Genomic DNA, 15,712 nt, shown 5'->3' on the forward strand with positions numbered 1-15,712 from the left:
ATTGTACATTAATAAATATGTATAACATATTAATTGAGTACCATATAATTATTATATATAATATTAATATATAATATAATGATATAATATACTGGGTAACTATGATACATTAGTAAAATACATGCAAAATTATAGGTAACACTGTATGTTGTCCAGAACGATAAGTAGAAGTTGAATTCACAGCTTACTGATTTTTCACTAGAGTTTAACCAAGGGATTGTTTGTTTGTTTTTTAGATTTTTGGTGCCTCCTAACCAGGAACTAGCATCCAGGATCAAGATTCAATTTTGAAGAGGTACTGAAAAACATTACTAGATTACAAGTAGATCTTTGAAATACATTATTATATCCAGTAATTTTTCTTCCGCAGTTTTCTTAATGCTTTACATTATATATAATTATATTCACACCTGCAGGCCAGGTGAAGTGATCTGAACAAAACAAGGCTGCTGCTGATCAGAGGTAGAAAATGCTGTTTTGCCTTTCTACTTCTTCAACTGCAGGTTTGTTGTACTGAGTATGTACATGAGTATTAAGACTAGTATATTCAGAAAGGATATTCATCATTAAAACAGCACACCACGGGATGTTTTCTGAGTACTGGAGATGTGGTATATCCACCTCAGCTAGGCTATTTACTTATAATCTACACGGTACAACACCTTAGCTAAATAAGAACCTTTTCATGATGAAACCAAGGCCATGAAGCACTTCAATGTACCTGAGAGAAGCTGCAAGAACATTGTAGAGTTTTTTTTTTTATTTGTTTTGTTTTTTTAAAAAATCACAGTGATTAAGGCTGAAAAACACAACTAAAGCTACTTACGTTTCTACTTTGCTGGTCATTTATTTTGCATCATATGGACACCAATCTCTTCAATCCTGTATGATGTACACTGAGCAAGAACTGCTTGGTGTAGCAACTGATTATTACTTCAAGCCTACTGTTTCAGATTATAAACAATGCATACAAATTCCCCAATCGTATGGTGCAGGATCAGTTGGATTAACATTTTCTCACTTAAACATAAGTGCATCATTTATAGGACAAGCAGGCATTCAGCTGTTGCAAACAGAACCCTGTCCGCCTTGTTCACATCTGCTTGCCACTTTACATCCAGAGTCCATCCAGGGATGAAACATATGGACCCGAGATTGTTAGTGTTTGTAAGCTGTGTGCATAGCAAACACAGCAGAAATTATAAATTCAATTGGAAGTACAAACATTACTTCTGCAGGCACTGTTCATGTAAGCCATCACAGCACAAGAGGAAGACAGCCAGATAAAGAAGGACTGTGGAAAAAAACACACAATGGTTCTGAATCTTTTATTGTTTCTCCTGGTTACAGCTCTGTTGGATTAGTGGTCATATGCTGGGATAAAAACAGCATCAGACTATCAAACCATGTATTTGTCTTGCTATGTGCCCCAAAAGGCCAATACTGACATCTGGTACACAAAGTTACTGCAGACCTTAACAGTGTGATTTATTTTTTATTCTTAAGTAAAGTTGCAATGCAATTATCCCTTCACAAAGGGAGAACACGATATAAATAGCCTCTCAGCATCAACATCTTCTGCCAGCCTTCCTCCCTTCCAAAAAAGTGGTTTTCTTAAGTCCCCAACTTTTGCACATTAAAAATAAAAGCAGCAATAATAATAATAATAATGTGAAAATGAAGGAAGAAGACTACCAAACAAAAAAGGTTGAACTTGTGCACACAGGTTGAATGAGAATTATGATGACAGAGAACAAAAGGGCCCTTCAGGAACAACTTGATCACAGAGTAAACAAAGTATTCTGGCAATCACTTCTTCACATAAAGTCTTCACAGCTGTCAAATGTGCCAGCAAGAGAAGGACACATAAATAAATTCTCGCTAACCAAAGATATTCCAGGACTACTGACACAGGTTACATATCAAGAGGCAGAAGACAGTACCTCACACAAGGAAAACCCTTTCTATTTGATTTCAGAGGACAAAATTGGTGTACCCAATTTATATGAGGCTGGATGTTCCTTTACTTTGCTCTAGAAGATGCATATAAAAATGAACACTTGAATACCTCACTACATATTCTTAGATTTTTTTTTTGCCCTGTAACACAGAGCTGCTGACAACTGTGCATCCCTGCATTATTTATCAAGTTTTCATGATTTCTTTCTGGCAGAAGTGACAAAACAGCTTAGTTTCCTTCAGGATGCACAGAAACCACTTGTACTTCAAGAAGTAGAACAGGAGAAAATTCTTTTATTCTGCCCCCATGCTTTGTTTTTTTCCAATAGTATCAAAGTGTCCACAGAAGCTAAAGTAACTTGGTATCAGCCAAGAAGCAGAAAATTTCAGCCTAAAATAGATGGAAAAAACATTTGTGAAGGTGTTGCTTTTTTTTTTCCTGAGGTCAGGAATGAAAAGCATTTGAAGTTCTCAGGTATGAAGGAAATTCAGATTCCTGGCACAGCAAATTCCCAGAGGACGCTTCCAGAAATATTTCTTTTTCAGAACTTTAAGTTGTGTTTTTCCCTTAAGTTATAACAAACAGATAACAGAATGTTTTGATGTCCCAGCCATGGATCCCAAGCCAGCATCCTTTTTCATGTACAACACTAAGTTATATCAGAGTAAAGTAATTTCAGAGTGAACTCTACAGCTTAACTAAAGGCTACTCTGACAAGAACATTTTGAAAACGCAGTCTGACAAAATCAGATCAGTCCCTGATGCCACAGCACATGGAATCATAGGTGCAAGAAGGAAAATAGGAACTAGCAGGTTCAAAAAGGAAGAGGAAAACAGACACAAGCCCAATCATATCAGCCCTATCTACATGCTGGAAACAAGCAGCGCATCTCCTTCAGGTCTTTGCACATCCTTCAACTACAGTCTTGAGCTGCTCAGGCCTGGATCTACCAAGAGATCAGCAAAGACACTAAAGAAGAGAGACATGAAATCTGTGCTGATTCTTCAAAAGGAAGCTTCTCTTTCTCATTATTCACAGAATTATCTTGTTTTTTTCTTAAAGCATCAGAATACAGTAAATTCAATATGTGACATTTCTCACTTCTGTCTTTTTTTGCCATGCTTCAAAATTCCTTCCTCAAATGTTCAGTCAGGAAAAAAAATACTGACTAAAGCTAATGTGAAGGTTGAACGTCTGATTTCTTTACATTCATTCCTTGCTTGGGATGTGCCAATTTAAAGATTCATCCAGTCTACTTAAAAAAAATACAATACAGTACTTTGCCTGAATTGCAGATATTTTTTTCCATGATGTTATTAAGAGGATTATGCTAAAACAAATCATTCTCTAATTGGTTTACAGAGAATATAAGAATATGCTAGGAATTCATCTAAGCACATAAAAGTGTATATTTTATGAATAAGTGCTATAATCATCTGTTTGTTACTTGGAAATAAAAACAAACATCATTAGCATAATAAAACTGTTTACATATCTTAATGAAAATGTGTCATTATCTCCTCCTGGCTTTTATAAACCAGTCAGCATACATCATAGGTCCTATACATTGAGTTTTACACCAATCATTTATTTAAATATTTTTTCCATTTTATGTGATGCATATTAGTGTATGTAGCCATTGACAGAAGCCTTGAGCACAGATAATAGTATTTTAGAGAGGTAAAAATTAGTAAGATCTATCAGAAAGAAGTAATGCAGACCTGATCACTCTCTAGATTCTGAAGCAGTTTTACAAATCATTTCTAACTGGAAGCAAAAGGATTACACTGACGTATATTTCCCAAGCTACATCTGTCATAAGAAGTCTAAAAAAGCAACCAGCCTACTGAGCAAAAAGTGGCACTTTGGGAAATGGCTTAAATAGCACTGAGCTCTCAGCTACCACTTCTTTCTTATTGAATATTTGAGTAGACTCAAATAAAGAGCACATTGCTCATTACCCTCACATTTGATTTAAAAGAAAAAAAGTATTGAGAATTCCAGCTATCACTGCCGCAGATAGTAAAAGCACAGGAATGCCCAGACAGCACTCCTCTTTCAACCTGAGCCACAAAGACAAATGGGAGGACCTGAGCGCATGGCGAGTACTGCCTCTGTGGGAGTCTGTCTTCCACCATGGAATCTCCTACTTAGGGCTTTTACATTCTTCTGATAGCAATTTCAACCCCTTCTCCATTTTGCAGAACATTTTACTGTTAGTCTGCCTAAGACTGCTGATGTAAACACATCCACTCACTCAAGGCACTAGTTTAGCTATGCCTGAAGGTAGGACTTAGGAGACCTTCCACAAATAATAGCCTAGCATTGGAATGGAGCATATGTTTTGTTACATGACAAGCTGCTTTTATTTTCAGCCTAAAAAATAACAACAGCAACAACAAAAACATTCAGGCCCTCAAAATTCTCCAGTGGAAGAACTCATAGCTACAGATTTAACAGATGCATATACCGCTCAGAGATAATCCATCACAGAACACAGATTGAAAACCAATGATGTAATGTATCCTGCTTAAAAGATTGGAAACCATCTGGAAAGAGGGAGAGGAAGAAGCTCTTTTCATCCTGCAGGACGACTGCTGGATCTCTCTACAGGCTTTCTACAGTTGCTGTTATACCTATGAAGTTATAGGGACTTCAAGCAGTTGTGGACAATAAATTGATTACTATTGAAGTGAATAGCTCAACAAGTTATCTTCTCTCTAGCTACTACATGACCCAAGGGATATTTGAAATATTAGACAAAAGACTATAGATATACAAATTCTGTAAGCCCCAAGTGCAGAGCATGAAACTCCTTTCCTTTAGCCCCAGTTTCACTTCCCTGTAGCAAAGCACCTGCAAGTCAAGCATTACAGTTCAGCAAGCAATCTCTGCTACTGTGTAAGGACTCCATTTGCCTGCTCAAAATCCTGCAGATCTATGACTGACAACCAGCTGCATCTACCCTGGGATGACAGGGGGCAGAAATGAAGGCCAAGCGGATGGACTCAAGAATGGAAGTGTGGCAGCAATGCTGCAGGAGCATGTTACTAGGCAGCACCATTTGAAAGATTAACCTGAAAATTTTCAGGATTAGCGTTGTGCTTGCAGATACATCCCTGCCAAATGACCCAGCTCATTACTTACGTCTCAGCACATGCATGTTTTTGCCCTGTGTGTGGACACTTGACTGCCTGGCTGGACAAGTCTGCTACTGTAGCTCAGTTGTGGCACAGGAGTTTTGGATGAGCAGCTGTGTGCCAGCCTCACAGCAGTAAGACACCCATTACTGATGAGATGCTTACCAAGATGGATCCTGCTACCGGCACTTTATTTTTTTCAGTTTTTGAACAGCAGGTATGTGGGAAGAGGACAGTCACTTGGAAAATCCAATTATTCTCATTCTAGAGCAACCTGAATAAAATTCAATGCAAAGGAGCCCATCATTGAGTCATATTAAGGGAACCTGGGTTACCTTGAAGCATATCCTGTCTCCAATTTGACAAGCCCCAATTCAATAAAAAGTTAGTTACCCTGAACATCAAGATAAAGACTTTCCGATACTCTATTTCAAAGCACCCGAAAGAGCATTTAACTCCACATGCCAAGCTAACAGAAAGTAATAAATAAATATTACACAAAATGGTACAGCTAGATAGAAGCTTTGGACTAACATAGCATTATGTCAGAACAACGGAATGAAAGAGGAAAATTTGGAAAAACACTCCCACAAATCATAGTATTTAATAAACTATTTTCCACAACAACAGTGATTTTGCAAACAAGAGTATATTTTCATTTGTATAAATACATTTTTCCATAGGTTTGTCTTTGCATCCTTACAAACAGAAAAACATCTTTGTCGCATTTGTTTTCATGTTTCAATTATAGGAAAAAAATACACAGAGCACATATGTTCAAACCTCCATAGATTAGATAGAAATGAATAGAACAGAATCTAATTCACCCCTGTGTAATCTTGGGAAGGGAGTTTCACTACCGCTAAAAGCATACAAGTAGCTTTGGTGAAGAAGTATCACCTTCACTGCTTCTTTCAATGAAAGCCAATTTTTATACCTTGCCTGATTGAGCAAGAGCTATCCCATGGAAACACGAAGCATGGGAGGATTGCCCTTGGAGAGTCAGAACAGAATTTTGCCTGTAGCCTGAATTTTTTTTCCTTTATTTAATAATGTTAATGATTAGATTTCGTGCTATTGAAGTCAGGAGACCTCCCCAAGGCCAAAGTCTACATTTTATAAAATAAAATAAAAGGTGCAAAAGTCACCTGCAATGTGACTTTCCATGCCGTGACCAACCGATGCATCTCATTTGCCTGAGGAAGTGGAACAGGGAGAGGAAGAACAGTAAACCATCGCTAAATTCCATTATTAGGTATTTACCAAGGCTAATTACAAGACTGCCAAGCCAAAATGTCTTGGAGATTTCTCTGACGTAATCATCTAACACCCGGGAAATGAATGGAAACTACCAATCCGTTTTGCTGACACACATTAGGAAGAAGAGATGCTCATCATAAATATCCGACACACTGTATAAAATGTCCTAAGCCAAACAGAAGAAATATAATTAAAAGTACAAATGCCACGCGCAACAGAAAAATACTACCAACAAAAATCACTTTAAAATCTCAACAGAATTTGAGGATTAAAAAGACCAAGAAAACAGATAAATAAAATGGTCAACTAACAGATATTGTAACAGAAAGGAAAACTGAACCAAATAGTTGTGTGACATCTTTTGCTAAAGATTAAGTCATTCCCCAGGGGAAAAAAAAAAAAAAGAACAAACTTGCTATAAATTATCCCAATACAGCCTGATGTCTCAAACACTAAGGCTGTGCATGAGATTTCACAGTGGATGCCATCTGAGACATTGGTGCACAACAGAAGTGTCTGCAGTTAACCACAGTATCAGCTTGATGAAGCTTTCTGTTCTCATATTTTAGATAATTTCCTGAAAAGGAATGAATCAGTGAAACTAATAACCACTACCTTAAGAGGCCTCCTCTTACCGTAAAGGGGTTTGGTTTTTTGATTTGTAATGATAACAGCTCATTAAAGCAAACTCTTTACAAGGAGTTTGTGTACGTGTAACTGTGTGCACCTGCTGAGTCTGTATATAATCCATCCCTGATGGTTCAGTACTCCCATCTCATTCCCCCCCGCCCAGTCTTTGCTCCACAGGATGGTCAGGGATTATTAAATGATGCTAATGTTCTCATTATCTGACAACGCAAATAGTGCATTCAGCTATTCTCTTGTAGCTTTTTTCCCCGAAGCGAAGAAAACCAATAAGACTCATTTTAGATATATCTTCTTAAACAAGACCGACAGAAGATCGTACTAAACTAGAGACCCAGGTTCAGTTTGCACCCCCATCGGTAACTGTGACATACGGAACCGACTAAATCAAGCAGAACTGCTCCTTGCTCCTTTCACAGGTCAGCCTACTTTCAAAATAAACAAACAAACAAACCGTCAGAGGATTTTTTTTTTTTTTTTAATTAGCTCTGGGTGAAACATCACCCTACGGCTGCCAGCAGCCGGGCTTCCCCGGGTAGTCCCCGTACCTGCGACCGCCGCACGCTTCGATGGAGGCTGCACGCCGGCAGCCGGGCAGGGCTGGCAGCAGCCGGCCGGGCCCTTACATAAACGGGCGCTAAAAATAAATGCCGCGGCGGGGGGCGGCAGCGGCCGGGGCTCGGAGCCCCCCCCGGCCGCCGGCCCTCCCCGGAGCCCCCCGGCCGCCGGCGTTGCCCCCCGGCCGGTCCCCCCATCCCTCCGGCGGCCGGGGCGGCGGCGCGGGGCGCTGCTTACCACCAGCACGGGCACGCCCGCCGTCAGCGAGTAGAGGAGCACCGGGGGCACGGCGCTGCTGTCCTCCGGGCCCGGGTAGGGTTTGCGGTACGCGCCCTCGTAGCAGAAGAAGCCCTGCACGTTGACGGCGAAGGTGTCGGTGTACTCGAAGTAGTAAGCCAGCATCACGGTCCCTGCCATGATCACCATCTGGAAGTAAAGCATGCTGCTGAGCGGAGAGGGCACTCGCATGGACGGGGGGCTCCGGCGGCCGCGGCAGCCCCGCTCCCCGGCGGCACCCACCGCGGGCGGGGGCCCGGCACCGCCACCGGCACCGCTTCGGGCGGGCGGAGCGCGGCGGCGGGAGGGGCGGCTCCGCTCCGCCCCGCCGGGACCCGGCCCGAGAGGAGGAGGAGGAGGAAGAGGAGGAGGAGGAGGAGGAAGGCGGCGGGGAGCCCCAGCGGAGCGTTCCCTCCGCGCCACGGCAGCGCCCCCGCACCTCGGCCGGCGCCTAAATGGAAAGATGCTCTGCGGTGCGGGGGGCTGCTGAAGGGAGTCGTGGTCAAAGCTTTCACTGAACAGCCACAGAGAGAAGGGGCGGCTGGGCAGTAGGCGGTCACGGCCCTAGCAGCAGCCCCGGCGAGGAGAAGAGCCGGTTTCAGCGCTGGGAGAAATCACCCAGGTGACCCCAAAAGCCTTCCACTTAGAAATCCCCACGGGCACAGCCCCGAGAATACACGGTGGCCAGAGCGGACACGGCTCCACCTGCATAGGGGCTGCTCTGCCCTCCAAAAGCCAACAGCTCAGAAGTTCCTTAAAGGTACTCCTTCCACATGCCAAAATGTGCTATGGATGGTAACAGCCTGTAAGAGATGCCTCGGCCTGAAAGATTCCCCTTGGCTTACTCACTAAAGGCTGGTGGAAGTAGCAAAGGGGAGCGGATAGCCCTGTTCTATAACGTGTCTTCATTCTTCCAGCGCAGTACTTTGGCCTTAACTGTTCGCTTTCCTCTTCCTTTGGGAGAGCTGTGTTCACCTTCAGTGATGTTAGTCTCCATGTATCTATTTTTAATTGGCTCTTGAAGAACACACTCTTCGTGTCTGGATTCCACTTCTAAGTCTATTTTTGTGTGTTCTTAGCATACTCCCCAGAATAACCCAAACCATGCCATTTGCCTTGTGTTCACCAACTGTAACTGGATAGCTCCGTACCTTTGTAATTTATATGTAGTGAGACATGAGACATCTTGTGGTGAATTCTGCCTAGCACAGAGTTTATTTTCCCCACTTCTTTAGTGCAAAGTCTACTATCCATTACCCTACATGTAAAAACCTTAATTTCATCCTGTAGGTTGCACGCAATGAGCCACGCTGCCAGCTTATGAGGCCTGATCCAAAGGCCAAGGCCACCAGCAGAACTGCAGCAAGCAGCACTTGGCTCTTGAGCTGTATTTAGGTAGGTGCCCCAGAGGAGCACTGACAGCGCCCCAGGATTGCCATGGCTGTGGTACAGTAGTACACTGCTGAGTTATGAAGTTCCAGTATCTAGCTAATAAAATACTTCTGAATTTTGCTGTCTATTACAAGCCAACTTCTGTTTATAGATATTCCAAGGAAACTATTGCACATAGGAATTAGAGGACAAAGTCCTGCTTTACAAAGTGCTGTGAAGCAACTTTCAAAATCCCTGAAGGATTTTAGAAAGACTCTATAGGTCACGTAGTCAAACCAGCTAGTGCAGGTCCTGTTAGATCAGGTTGCTTAGGACCACGTCATCACCTGTAAAATATCTCAAAGGACGGAAATTCCACAACCACCCTGGACAAGAAGTTTCCATGGCCAACCACTGATATGTAAAACAATTTTTCCATACTCTAAACCAGAATTTCCTGTATCCCATCCTGGGCCCACTGCCCCTCCTCCTGTGTCTGGAAACATAAAGAGAAGAATCTGACTTTCTTCTCTGCAGCCTTAGTAGATGTAAGAAATACCCTTGGCCTTCCCTTGTTAAGGCTAAAAGAAATTGCTAACACTTCTGCCTGTACAGGAACACATCCGTATCCTGAGTGCTCTGTCTTTTGTGCAGATACACATGACAAATATTATATCAAGTATATACTGAATGCCATTAAATGAAGCACAAACTATTAATTTTTTTTTAAAGAAGCATTACAGTGAAGGGAGACTTTGTTCATGCTTCTCTTTTACTCTACAAGTGACACTATTTAGACTTCCAGTCATTCAAATACATGGTGTGGTGCAACAGGCAGGAATACATCTATTTGGCTGAATCTAGTGTCCCATGCTTCAGACACTACAGGGGAACTTGCTAACAGAACTGCAAACCAAAGAACAGAGGATTTAAGTCACAGAGGAGTTTTAAAGTCAACTTCATTGACAGAAGACTCAGATCATTGATGAAAGAAAAATAAATAAATAAATAAATGTCAGGCTCTGTTTTTCATTCAAAAATAATGGTCGACTTGATGCTTCACTGAGGAATTAAGGGAATTAATTATTCTCTTTCTCCAAACTCCGATTTTTAGTGCAAAGATCATCATGTGAGAAAAGTAGTCAGGTTGCCTCACTGAATACCAAGGGGCTCAACTACAGGGTGGATGACCAGATTCCAAAAAAAATTTAAAGCAGAAAGTAGATAAAATTTATTTTTTTTTCCCCCTCTTTGAAACCCCTGTAGATCTGTGACTGTTTCTGCAGTGGATATTAGTAACTGTGAATTTGCATATATTGAATGCATTTTCCTTTTTGCCCCCAAATATTTACCTATTGGCATATCTGACTAAGTGAAACAGTCTAAAAATTGCATGGAGAAAGCTGTTTAAAGTTACTGTATGCCCATCTACTATCTGCTTTTGTTACTATTAGCAACATCTCCCAAGCTGCAAGATCTGCTATCATATAGCCTCTTTTATAATGGATTGCATCAGACTGTGGACCTGTAGATATTCATGCACAGTCTGGATGATGCAATCTAACGTAGATTCCCTATCTGCCATGTTAACAGACACTACACATTGGTTTGTCTGTTTTATTACTTTCCAGAATAACATACATGGGACACAGAGTGGTTCTGTACGGGCAATTTCTCAGAGCTTGGAAGGAGACAAAATTCTTTTCTCCTGTGCCTATATACAGTGCTAGATTGGTATTTCTGGCAGTATTGCACAACCATCGCAGCATTCCCAAAGGCACTAATAGGGCATGTAAAAGACTAGGGAAGATTTCTTGCTCTGTCATTGCCCTTGTTATTTTTAATGGCATGTTAGTTTATTTGCATATTGCCAAATGACTGGTTCAGAACTGAAAGGCTTAGTTTCTTGTAGCTGATAATTTAAAATTTGGAATAGGCTCTGTCTTACTTGCACCAGTTAAAAAACATATGTGGACTTGATGCTTGCTGCCGTTCTCTTCATAGAAGTTGTTTGTTGCACTATGTAGAATACAATTTGTTACAGTAATGAATTTATAAAATGCTTAGGAATACATAGGTAAGGCAGGTCCAACCTCTAAACAATGCTTGGAGTGTTATGAAAGGCAAAAAGACTATAATATTTAATATTTAATAAAATATTTATTTTAATTTTCATATTTATATGTTGAGAATATTTATTTTATGAGAATATTTATCTTAATTTTCATAAACAAATTCCCATTGTTGCAAACATACTTTATAAGTGTGGCCTGCACATCAATGGCTTGCATTCATGAATATGCAGTTAGCTGATCAAGTAATGCCAGAGCTACTCTTTATATTATAATGAACATGATATTTATTGGTTGCACAGTTAAATATGCAAGCATGTATTAAAATCAAACCAAAACAGAAGCACAAGAACACAATCCCCCGTGACTAATGCAGTCAGCTAAATATATTCCACAATTACAGTATTCCCTGCTGATTTGTATCGGTGATGCACAATGACAGCAGAACAGTAGAAATACAAGCCCAGAACCAACAATTTTTGTTTCAGAAGGCTATTGGTAAAATCGTCAGTTGAAACTTTGATGACAGACAGACGGGTTTTGAAACTAACTTTCTTGGAAATAGTTCCACTCATCTCAGAGCAGAAGTTCCCCTGATAGTCCTAATACTTTTATCTTATTTTCATTCGCTGCTTAATTTTAAGTGAAATATCAGCTCAAGAAACACAACGTAGATCAGTACAGACAAAGAGAAACCTTCAATGTTTTGTAATATTCTGAAATCATGACCTTCATAACAGAGACATATTTCAAATTTGAAAACAAATTCACTAACCTTTCATGTGCTTTACATCATCACTTTTTTCCAAATGTTCTCGCTATAAAATATTGCTATGAGAGAAGGCAGTAAAGAAATACAGTCAACTCTAAGCTTTCCCAATGGGAAGAAGAACAAGAATTGATATCAAATCATCCCACTGTTTTTTCCTTTCTCTTTCCTGCCTTATCAAAGTGATAGCATCTGGCAATCCCCTGGATGTTTCCCTGTTACATCTCCATATTACATTAAACCAGCCTACTCAGAAGGGAATATTGCATCTATGTTGATAATATGGCAGCAGGGAAGAGACAGAATGAACTGAATTGTTAGAGACCTTCTGGCTTATCCAGGCAAAATTGTCAAATAGTAGGAGGGAGACTTACATAAAAACTTTAGAAGAGCATTGACCACAGAATAATCAGGGAAGCAAAGGAATATCTGCAATAGAGGATTTTTTTTTCCACAAATTTCATCCAACAGTGATTAAAATGCTAAATCCAGGGGAAACTACTACTCAAATTTATGTTTATAGGACCATCATAGTGCAAGAGGAAAATCATTTGCTAGAAGGTGGAGCATAGCATAGAATCAGAAACGGGGTCTTGCCCCAGAACACCCTCAATGTGATTCGGACAAGTTAAACACCTAAACTAGGCTTTTCATATGGTCTTAATATGTAGTTCACATATAGAGACAACTCCAGTAGGTGACTAAGCTCTACTACATAGGGCAGGATGAATCATCCTTTGAAAGTGCCATTCATTCCATACTGAGAAATACCAACTTCTGATGATATCACTTGCACAATAATGAAACAAGCTTTGAGGACTATCTTAGACTAGCACCCATCTTTTAAAGGGCTGCAGCGAGACGTGATCAACTTTACTCTTAACTTTCACTTGCACATCACTAATCTAGCTCCAAAATAGGAATTATGATTCTCATGAGTCACACAGGGAGGAAAAGAAAAAGGCAAGGTAGCAGTAGCATAAGCATTAATACTGCATTTGTATTGCAGTATTATGTAGAGCTAGACCCTATTTCCAAAGAAGGCAACATTTTGCCCTGCTAAGCCTGGGGACCTCATACAATGCAGTACAAGTATATGAGGGAACAAGCAGATGGAGATGAAACAAATGAGGAGGAGGACAAGGCAACAATGAATTGATTGAGTTAGATATAATGAGTAGCAGTCACAGCACATTAGTTGCCTAGTCAGTGTTTACATCGATAAGATAATTAGTCTTCATAAAACTGCTTGCTATCTTCACATTAAGGAAAAGTATTATTGCATGCAAGTTCCTCATAGGTTAGAACAGCAAATTTGGGATGCCAGAGGCACGTTATGTACCACAGCCCTATAAATCTTGAAAACTAAAGCCTGTATTAGCACTTCTACTACCATGCTGTCAAAACAACAACAACAAAAAAAATACAGAATACTCTTTTGTCAATGTGAAATGAAACTAAACACTGACATTTGAATACACTAACAAAGATTATTTAATCTAACCTAAGATCAAACCCAGGAAAAAGCCTACCACTTACAAAATTGTTACCACAGATACAAAGTGATCATCATTGGCAAACACATTTTCAGTACTGCAGTGTTACACAAACTGTCTGCAAACCTGGCAATCTTTGGCGTAATTGGTTCAATAAAAATAATACAAATAACTTTAAGATTTAGGAATAAACATACTTATCTCATTCACCCAGAATATTCACCCACCTTCTTATCAATTCTTTTGATGAAGGAACCTCCCCCCCTTCAGAGTTAATCAACAATACCTTGGACTATTGATACAACAGATTAATGAATCAGTAGGTGACATAAGCAGAGCACTAACTTATTCATGGTGCAGCAGTCAAGTGGAAAAAAAAATCACATGGACCTGCCCGATGCAGTACACTGTATGCATCTGTACAGTTAGATTTATATATAGTCCAAAATTAGTTCAGACATTTGCACAATGCCTGAAGGTTTTACAGACCAATTCAAAAAACTCCCTTTACATACTACTGAATTAATTTCACTCATTTGAATATGGCAGTCTTGCTGTGCTGTAATTTGCCTTCTTTTGTATATTTTTTATTGTAAATAGTGAGACCAATTAATTACAATTCATGAGTTAAATATTGTGTATGTCTCTACTACGGGGCTGTGCTGAAAGTAAATGTTTGCCCACTCATCAAGATTCTGTGTTGTCAGTATGAAACTTTTGTCAGTCTGAAAGTACACAAATATGAAGAAAAGAAATGCTCAGCCAATCCAGCCACCTTTCTGTGGTTATTTTTGCTATCATCTACAGTTTAGTCACCTATAAGAACTGGAGTATAGCAGTATTCAGTGCTTTTAAACAGAATAAACACATTGCTCAGAGATGTGTGAACAACAGCTGACATTACCAGATAGATGGAGATACACTTCTGTATTAACTGAAGGAGACTTTGCTCATTCACAGGAAAAACTTGTGTGAAAAATCATTCTCTGTATGCTTGTAGGGTTGATGTTTTATAACCTGGACTCTACCTGGATGAATGCAACCTCTGATTTTTAAGCTGCATGCTTAAACAGAAGTACAACTTCAAATGTTAGGTCTGCACACTTGCCATCATTATCTTTTGCTAATTCCTCGTCTAGGGAATGAAATACTCTGAAATACATAGGGTGAAGAAGGTAAAAGCCATCCAGAGGCATGCAAAAGATATTAGGCTGTCACATTGGCATGGCAGTCTGCAAGGAAGTGTGAGGTCTTCCTTCTGACACCGAGGAGTCATCAATTCAATGTCAGCTGCATATTAAAACTTGCAGTCCTCTCTCTCCATAACCAAGCTTGGCCCTGAACTGTAGTATCATGAACAGGTAAATTATACAAGACTCCAAAGACAATTTCAAGCACAAGTCTGTACATAAAATTAAATTAACCAACTTACTAACTCTCTCTCAAATGGGAAAGACAAATAGACTAATATCATAAATTATGCACCATAATCGCTGCATACTTCCAGCTCTGGTTATCATTAAATGTATGCAGCTCATCCTGGCAGCAGTCCAATACATCCTCAGCAATAGTTTCTTGCTGGATAAGCTCAAGCACTTGTATGGTAGAACTACTTATGTTCTTACAAATTACACCAGACATTTCTCATTAGCGTTACACCTGAAAACCCATTCCCAAGTTGGATATTATCCATTCTTTCATAAAATTAAAAGCATATGAAATGCATAGAAATAAAAAGCTCAGAATACCTTAAGCCTGTGTTTTAATAGAGAAAAAGGAATAAAAAAAAAAGCCACAGAATTTACCAAACAGAATTACAGACAATATACATCACTAACAGGTCATTGTTCAATAAAGTTAGAAATAGAGCTGATGATTGTCTTAGGTTACTATGAAATTTTTAAATATAAAAATACCTGAAGCCCAATCCATAATACTCATCACCCAGGACACAGCTCTCCTTTACCCTGGCATAGCCCTCATCATTCATGATCCAGACAGCTACAAGGGTACATGCAATACATGTTTCCATTCAACACTAGGACATTCATGTAACATTCATGTTTTCACACAAATCCTTGCTGTGAAAAATACCCTTTCTTTTATAGCTTGATCATAAGCATCCAGAAAAGGCAGAAAACTCTAGGAAGAGGAAAAATTGAAG

General features: G+C 39.8%; 1 protein-coding gene across 4 annotated transcripts in view; it reads right to left on the reverse strand.

The window, feature by feature from the left end:
- Positions 1-15,712, reverse strand: part of PLPPR5 (phospholipid phosphatase related 5) — a 113,133-nt gene that overhangs the window by 78,539 nt on the left and 18,882 nt on the right. For 2 of the 4 annotated variants that reach the window (XM_083846421.1, XM_083846420.1), the window contains exons 3-4: positions 7,802-7,990; positions 6,250-6,297 (exon numbers count right to left, since the gene is read on the reverse strand). In XM_083846421.1, the coding sequence (XP_083702547.1) occupies positions 6,250-6,297; positions 7,802-7,990 (237 nt within the window). Of the gene's footprint in view, positions 1-6,249; positions 6,298-7,801; positions 8,159-15,712 lie in introns of those variants that run through there. The other 2 variants (XM_083846422.1, XM_083846423.1) reach the window with 2 other exon arrangements.

The sequence above is a fragment of the Anser anser genome, assembly GCF_964211835.1.
Source record: "Anser anser genome assembly, chromosome: 8".
Lineage (NCBI taxonomy): Eukaryota > Metazoa > Chordata > Aves > Anseriformes > Anatidae > Anser > Anser anser.